The sequence below is a fragment of the Bactrocera neohumeralis genome, unplaced genomic scaffold, assembly GCF_024586455.1.
Source record: "Bactrocera neohumeralis isolate Rockhampton unplaced genomic scaffold, APGP_CSIRO_Bneo_wtdbg2-racon-allhic-juicebox.fasta_v2 cluster09, whole genome shotgun sequence".
In the NCBI taxonomy this organism is placed as follows: Eukaryota; Metazoa; Arthropoda; class Insecta; order Diptera; family Tephritidae; genus Bactrocera; species Bactrocera neohumeralis.
The window spans coordinates 16,057,139-16,066,008 of NW_026089622.1; the positions used below are offsets into that span (position 1 = coordinate 16,057,139).

Below are 8,870 nucleotides of genomic sequence, written 5' to 3' on the forward strand. Positions count from 1 at the left end.
CAAATGACAAAGTAAACAAAAATGGCCGACAGCGAGGGAAAGAGATTAGTAAACTTATTTTTAATAAAATTATTATTTAAAATATATGTAAATTTGTTAATTTTTCAGGAAAAAGAGATCAAGGTGGAACAAAGACAAAGTTGAACTTCTTTTATGCTTGTGGGAGGAAAAATTGCCACAGCTTCGTGGTGTAAAACGTAATTCTCACGTTTTTAAGGATATGTCTGTAGAAATGGCCACAAAGTGGCATGTATATTCCGCTAATGAAATTCGTGTGAAAATACATAATTTGTCAAATAAATACAGGTAAGTTTATTTAATATGCATGTGCATTTATTCATATAAAAGTTTTCAAAAAATTACAAAAAAAAATTTACAGAGATGAGAGGAAATCTATTGGTCCTTCTGGCGGCAGCCCTTCGACATGGGAATTCTACCCTAAAATAAATAGTATCCTAGGGAGCTATAAAAGTTTCAATTTGGAAACATTGGTGGAGGAGAGCACAGGTTAGTAAAACAAAACAGAAATTTGAAAAGTTTATATTTATTTTTATAAACTAATTTATTACAGTTCACGAAGTTGTAGACTGTGCATCACCCCTTAACAGCTCTTCCATTACGCTGGATTCCCAGGAAGAATTGCCGTTTGTAGACGAGGAACCTTTCTAGAAAAAGAAAAAAACATACTTCAAATAATATTCAAAATGAATTTTTGGAGGAATTCCGGGCTTCAAATAGAAAAATTAAGGTTGAAATTGAAGCAATTAAAGAGGATGGCAAGGAGGCCCCTGAAATTGAAAGAGAAAGAAATGCCATCCTCGAAAAATTCTTAGAAGCATATAACAACATATCCTTGAAAACGTGAGAATTACGTTTGACACCACGAAGCATATATCTAGTCCAGGAGAAGATTTTTTTTATTTTATATATGTATATGTATATGTATATGATTTTCTTTTTTTATTTTATATTGTTATGTATGTATATAAATTTTAAGTTTTTATTAATTATTTTGTTTTTCTTATGAATTATTTTCTTTTGTTAATGAATTAATATTGTTATATTGTGATATATTAATATGAAAAATGAATTGACTGTAAATGAAAAAATGAACTGATAAAATAAAACACTTAAACTTACATAGAAATAGAGCTATAGATTTTCTGATGTTCTCTGCATTAGGGTCGTCGGTTCCAAAAATGAATAATGGATCAGGTTGCTCTCGTGGGTGTGCGCTTTCGAAATTTGTTTGCATTTGCAACCATTTCGTATTTATGCTATCATTCATTTCATTTACAAAATTGTGCAAGACGCAAGAACAATTTTTTTATTAATATAGCGTTTTTAATATCGTTCTCAATTCCTTTCCCTATCCTTCTATACCTTGCCTTCAGGTGGCCAAAAGCGTTCTCCAAAACCCTTCGAGATTTAGATAAGTGGTAATTGAAAATATTCTCGTGATCCTCAGCGGCTTGGTTATATTATAGGGCTTCATTAGAAACGGAGTAAAGCGAAACGCCGAGTCTCCTAGAACTACAATTGGGACATTAATGTCACAAAGTTTTTTCGCATTCTCTTTAAGCAGAGGGTTTTGCAAAATTCTTTTCAAGTCGGATTTTTCAAATATTTGGGAATCATTACAACGACCAGGTGCTCCACATTAATGTACATAAATAAACCTATATCTAAAAAAAATGTTTTAAGTATTTTCCAAAACATGTATGTTGTTAACTTACCTGTAGTCTACGAGGGCTAGTAAAACCATTGAGTACCAACCTTTTTAGTTGAAATAGTCAACAGCATCAGATGCGGAGGGCCTAATCTCAATATGAAATTCATCTGAAATAAATTTTATTTGCATGTTATGGGTAAAATATTTCAAATTCATAAACTTACCTACTGCGCCCAGACGTGGGGGAAATGCAATTTTTCTAAATCCTTTAATGCACTCCGTAATTTTTTCTTGCGTAAGAAATGAGCTGGCTAAATATTTAGTTTTAGTATGTTTGGAGAGCGGTGTCCAAAAGTCTTTAAGGTTAAAACATACAGACGCTTTGGAAACCCCGAATAGTCTTCCAACTGTTTTGTACTCAGCAGAAGAACCAAGGGCATACAAAGCGATAGCTATTCTTTTTTCTAATGGAATACATTACCTGTATGTAGTATCACGTTTGCCAATGTTTGTTAGCTCATTACATAAAATTTTGAATGATTCCCGACTCATTCTGAAGCTCTCCTTGAAGAATTGCTCACTATTGAAAGCAATGTCGAGCTCCCAAAAATTACCGTGCCTTTCCTACAATACAACGTCAAGTGGGAATTTTATAAAATGATGTAATTGCTTACGTGTTTCCACAAACGTTTTGGCCTATTGTTATTTATTACAAAAAGCAATAAGGAATTTTGCATTTTTATCTCAGTTAATATTTTTTCCAATTTAAGTTGTCGTCTTTTTCGTATTTCTGTAATCAAGTATACAATCGCGTTCTTTTGTTTTGCTTCCATATCTTTAATTTTTATTATATTTTCTTTCTTAGTTCACGAGTAAAAATATTGATTCACGAAACTTTACAATTCACCAAGAAGATTACAAATACAACAAATTTGACAGTTGATAATCTCACTTGCCTATGTAAACGGGTAGATTATTGAACAAGCCAAGGCCTGAATCAAAACGCGATTGTCCGAACAGACTTTGGGCTTTACATATTTCACAGGAAAATGGTAGAAAAAGTCTAACGATTTGATATCACACGATCTTGGTTGTCAATTGACTAGCCAAAAACGTGAAATTATCTGCTCAGCGGAGTGTTCTCTCAATAAATCCATTGATTGATGCGATGTGTAGAAAAAGGTCTCACCAGCATCATTTTTGAAGAAATATAGACCGATATATTTCACCGGCCCACAAACCACACCAACCCGTTGTTTTTTCTAGATGAAATGGCAGTTCTTGAATCTCTTCAGGTTACTCTTCGTCCCAAATGCGGCAATTTTGGCTCGAAACTGTCGAATCTTCTTGGAACTTTTCAGGAGACCATAGAGTGAACCAATGTCAATTGGGAAAGTCGAGCAGTTTCAGTTCTTGCACAAGCTGTATTTTGTACGCTTTCAACATTAAATGCGCCAAATCGTTCCATACATCAGTCCCAGTTGCTGCGAACGTCACCAAATGGACTCTCCATCGTATCTGTGCTATGTTTTTTTACTTCTTGCTGGACTTGGTCTATTTGGTAGAATATTATCCAATAATGAATGCTGACTTTCAAGAAGGATGCAGGTGTTGCGAATCTAGCCAAACGTGTGTTAATTTCTAAAACGAGGTTACGGGTTACAAAATAAAATGGAATATAAAAATAAAAAAAAAGGAAACAAGTAAGAAAGAGATAAGTTCGGGTGCAACCGAACATTTTATACTCTCGCACCTTGCAAGACTCAAAGCCAGAGAAATACTTTAAGGTGTAAAACCACTCATATAGAGTAAAGTCAACCGGATGTTCGAAAAACCTGATATTAGTTATATGGGGGTTAGGCCAAGTTTTCGCTCAAATTTATCTATTATTAACACAAAGATACACTGTTATGAACAAAACAAGCCCTCTTATTTTCATTGGGATAACTCACATATTGATCGATATATGCAGTACAAGTCATCACGAAATTCGAAAATCCCATTTTTGACATACAGACATAAGAGAAGGATTACCTCTTAATTTCAGTTATATAGATACATATGTATATCGCACATTGACCAACATTTTCTATCAAAAGTCAACTTTAGGTACCGGAGTCAAAATATTCGGTACCTAGGGGCTTGAACAGTTTTCTATTGGATTTGAAAAACAACCAATTAAAATTAAAGTGACCCCCAATTTGTGAATAACGTATTCACGTAATCATGTAAATTTTAATATGATCCCTAGACAAAAAGGTAATCTTCCGAGAGGCGAATAATGCCTTTCATGACATCTTCAATGCTTGGAAATCGCACCTGCGGCGCTGCATCGCCACAGAAGGAGCCTATTTTGAAAGTTTTCAAAAGATTAGTTCAATACATTTTTTTAAATCGACTGAGTCCTATTACTTTCCGGACAAATCCTGTACTTTGGTGCCAGAGATTTTGCAAGAAGCTCATAAAAAGGAGGATATTTTTAATCTTCGGAATAAACATATTCACAAAATTCATAATTTAATAATAATTTATATATCCTGATAATTAAAATGCATTGATTTCTACCTTTACCATTTGTAGAATACAATTAAATAAATATAATTTCAAAAAGATGCATACTTCTTATTTTTATATTACTCTACTGCTACCTTAGATTTTGATTTAGCGGGTGGTGAAAGTTTAATAATTCTAATCAGTTGTCCTTATGTAAAATTGTCTTTTAAAAAAATCGACTAATTGTTTAGCAAGTGTTTGGGATCCACGTTGCTATCAAAAATTATTTCTTTCGAAAAAGTGTCCTGAGGTGTTGAAGTTCTCCATTTTGAACTGTTTGCGACTAAACTTGTAAATAAGTGTATTTTTATTGCTCAACAATAAAATGCAATATAGCGCAAACTAGGACGCCTTTTGAGACGAAAATAGGATTTACATCGATTCCTTCAGTTATTCATCGTTCACGAGCCTTAAAACGGCCGTTATATAGTATTAATAGCAATGCAAGGAGCGGATAGGCTGAATCCTTATTAAGAAATAGTTTTTTTTCGCCGCTGTTTATTAATATTTTCTGTCTTAACATTAACATCTCTAAGCCTTTAACAACTAAAATTTCGTTCATTATATTTGTATACTCTTGCAACATGTTGCTTAGGGTGCTTCAAAAAAAAATTTTGAATTTTTTTTTCAACTCTTACCCCCTCAAATGTTAGTGATTGACAAACAAAAAATCCTACCTCAAGCCAGGCGCTGTAGCTTAACTCTAAGGGGTCGCTATTTTTTTTTAGGTTCCCATACATTTGGCATAGGAGTATTCGTTTTTTCATTCATACTAAAATTTCACCAAGTAATTTTCGTTTCTCAAAAATAACCATCACATACTCAGAAAGTTCATTTTCGTGAAAGCTGTAACTTAAGTTAAAATTAATTTAAAAAATTGAAACTTGGTTCACTAGTTTCTTGGTACATAAAAGAGGACGAGTTCGTAGATGGGCTATTAAATGAAAACCTTAAAAGTGCCATAACTAAGCATTAAATTTAGATAAAAAGCCGTAATTTGGCACAGGGTATAGCAAGGACCACATGTGGGTTAAAACTTAAGAGAAAACATGGACGTGGCCTCGTCCTCTAAATGGTTGATTGTATCTCAGAACAAATTCCCATACCTACAAATCGGATGATAATCCCGCCCACTCTTCGTACAAAACTAAAAAATGCTAAAAACTACCAAAAACGCAATAAATAAATAACATAACTAAAAACGCCTGAGACATTAAGTTTTAGCCCCGAGTGGTATGAAAGCGCTTTATCGGAGCTGAGGCAATTGGACAATGAGCGTGGTACCGCTTACTTTTAGGTAAAATCACATATCTCGGAAACTGCTCCACGGATTTCGACCAAATTCAGTATGAGACATTCTACTGATACTGACTAACTGTGTGAAGTCGGACTACAACCACTTCTATTTCGAAAAAAGGGTAAAATAAAGCGAAAATGTTACCAAGCCTTCACATAACTAATATCAGGAGTTTTCAACATCCGGCGGACTTTATTCCAAATATGGTTGGTGATTGTATATGAGGTACCTTACTGAAATCCTGGGAGTCTGTGGCATATTAATTGTATGTAGTATTGCAAAAGTAAATAAAATCGAGTCAATGCTAACCATCATGGTTTTATTTATAATGATTTTAAATAGCAAATAAATAAAATTGAGTCAATCCTAACCATACAAGTTTTATGCCGAATAAGTCAGTCAATGAGTATTATTTATATAAAATTGCTTCAAAATATGCTCCTGAGTATACCTTGATTGTAATTCTTACAAAAGATTTATTATTCTTAAAATATATTCAGGGTTTTCACAAGTCTCATAAATTTATAAGTTATAACGATTCGAAAACATAGCATTGAGAATTGTAAATGTGTAAACTCATTTTTCTATGAAATCCAACAACAACTTTTTTAAACAAGTGTAAAAATTTATAATTTTACGATTTTACGATGCTTTACGACGGGTTGTGAGTACCCCAATTATATTACAAGTACAATTTTAATAGAAATAGCACAAGAATGATAGAAACAAGATTGCGCAATGCGCATGTTTGCTTTCAGTCAGCTGTTCTTGCTGACGTCACAGTTGACTTATTATTATTAGCCCGCGCCTTTGAATGTGAAAGAAATTTGCAATTTGAAATGGGTAATTATAGCATTTTGATTACAATAATTTTACTTTTATAACCAAACACTCTTGCAGGTTTAAGTTCGCGGAGTCTAACGAAGTTGCTACCTAGCGCTTTTCTCACATTAACCAGATTAACTCCTGCAGAGGCTAATGAACGGCAGAAAAGGATGGAGTCTTGTTCAAACCACTGTTTCTTATCCAAATTGTAATAATAATCTTAACTAGCAATTTATTCCATTTATTTAAAAGCATGTATGTATGTTTATTATATTTTTGCAGGCAATATTTTTCAACGTGTGTCAGTTGATCCATTCTGACCCCAATGAAAAAAAATGATGACTTGAAGATTCTCAACAACGACGCGCTTGAAAATTTGGCAAGGTACATCTGCCACAAACTTGGTAAAGACAACCCCGAAATTTGTGCCAATTCAGAAAATTGTTCGTCTTATACTTGGGTGGATCACCTATCTGAAGGAGGTACTGATTCGCATATACATATGTAAAAATTACGTCCAGAAGCACTCAGATTTAAGTAATTTTGTAAATTGTAGCACCAAAGTAAAATAATTGTTTTTCAGAGCTAGAATGTGTTTTAGGATTCGTTCCTTAAATAAAAACTTAATTGAAAATATGTGCAGCAAAAAAAGAAAATTAAATTAGAAAATAAATTGATAGTTGGTCACAAAATATTCAATATTTTTAATTGCATAAATCTGTATAGTTGAAACAAACACAGCAAAGAGACAAAATTAAATAATACAACGAAAATACCATGAAATGAAGGGTCGGCTTTTGTATACCGTCCCAGGATTTCGGGAAAAAACTGGTATGGTCGGATAGGGGAGATTCTCCTGATCACGAATATATATGGTTATAGCCACAGGAAGATTATAGTTTTCGAGATATTTGCAAAATTTGCAATATTTTAATTATATTTTTTCTATATTTACACTATCACATCACTAATTCGTTTGTACACATTTATTTTGTATCATATGTATATTGCAAAAATAGCTTTTATTATACATACATTTAAATTATTGTTGAATTACGACTATTTAATAATAACAAATTAATTTCAAACTGTCAAATGATAAGTGTTACCTTATCGACATCATTTTTAAAAATAAATTTGTCAAATAATTAGTGTTAACGTACTAAAATATTTTACAAACTAAAAAAAAAAACAAATGAAAAGAAATATTATACCCCAAATAAAGGAAACATAATCATTGATAAACAGTAAAAAAATTATAAAAAATAAAAAGAAATATTATACCCTAAATAAAGGAAACATAATCGTTGATAAACATTAAAAAATTTAAGCGGCCTGAAGGCCGCCAATGTAAAAATGAGTTCCACGCGAAAAAATTTGGTACACCCCGGTGTTGGACCGACCAGGGTTATTTTTTTTTTGAAGCGCGGCCAAAGGCCGCCCACGCAAAAAGGAGTTCTACGCGAAAAAAAATCTGAAACATCCCGGTGTTTGTTCGACCAGGGTTATTTTTTTTGAAACGCGGCCGAAGGCCGCCCACGCAAAAAGGAGTTCTACGCGAAAAAAATGTAATACACCCCGGTGTTGGGCCGACTAAGTTCATTTTTTTTTATAGGTTGTTGATTCTCGTAGTTGGGGTATAATCTGTTCACTTTATTACAAATGATGTCTATAAGGTAACACTTATTATTTTACAAATTTATTTTTAAAAATGATGTCGATAAGGTAACACTTATGATTTGACAGTTTGAAATGAATTTGTTATTATTAAATAGTCGTAATCCAACAATAATTTAAATGTATAACAAAAGCTATTTTTGCAATATATGATACAAAATAAATGTGTACAAACGAATTAGTGATGTGTTATGGTATATAAAATTGAAAAATATAAGTGCAAAATTAATTTTAAATACAGAAAAAATGTTATTAAAATATTGCAAATTTGAAATTTTAAACGCGAATATCTCTTAAACTATAAGCTTCCTGCGGCTATAACCATATATATCCTTGATCAGGATAATCTCCTCTATCCGACCATATCCTATTTATCCTTGAAATCCTGGGACGGTATACTAAATTCTTCCCGAAATGAATATGTAGGTAAATGTTCACTATAAAATATTCACTTATATTGATATCTTTTATTAATATTCACTTATATTTAAGTTAACTTTTGATGATATTCATGTTTTTGTATGCCTGCAATACAAAATTGATTCTTATTGCAAAGAAAAACAAGCAACTGAAAATCAGCTGATTGTACGTTGGTCAACCTTGACGTAGATGCGCAGAACGAACAAAATTTGAACTCGTCATTGCGTAATCTTGTTTCTATCATTCTTGGGAATAGCACCGGTTTTAATTTTTTTGTTCCGGGTTACATCGGGAATTTACATGCAAAATGTTAAGGATCTTGATCGTGCCATCCGGGTGTGAAAATAAGTATATAAATAGTTTCCGATTTGGATAGCTATTCTTTAATATTGTAAGCTACACGTTCAATAAATATTGTGATCCTGG

At 32.6% G+C, this 8,870-nt stretch overlaps 1 protein-coding gene across 1 annotated transcript; it reads left to right on the top strand.

Moving 5' to 3' along the window:
• Nucleotides 1–918, top strand: LOC126764456 (uncharacterized). The gene is made up of 4 exons (XM_050482141.1): nucleotides 1–48; nucleotides 109–306; nucleotides 380–507; nucleotides 572–918. The coding sequence occupies exons 2-4, from the start codon at nucleotides 221–223 to the stop codon at nucleotides 667–669; spliced, it is 312 nt and encodes a 103-aa protein (XP_050338098.1). The 5' UTR covers nucleotides 1–48; nucleotides 109–220; the 3' UTR covers nucleotides 670–918.
• The last annotated feature ends 7,952 nt before the right edge of the window (nucleotides 919–8,870 follow it).

What these genes read in the sequence shown, in the direction of transcription:
- LOC126764456 (XM_050482141.1), top strand. Translation starts at nt 221, where the DNA reads ATGTCTGTAGAAATGGCCACAAAGTGGCATGTATATTCCGCTAATGAA. An exon ending in AATTTGTCAAATAAATACAG is followed by an intron (nt 307 to 379) that starts GTAAGTTTATTT and finishes AAAAATTTACAG; the next exon opens with AGATGAGAGGAAATCTATTG. An exon ending in ATTGGTGGAGGAGAGCACAG is followed by an intron (nt 508 to 571) that starts GTTAGTAAAACA and finishes AATTTATTACAG; the next exon opens with TTCACGAAGTTGTAGACTGT.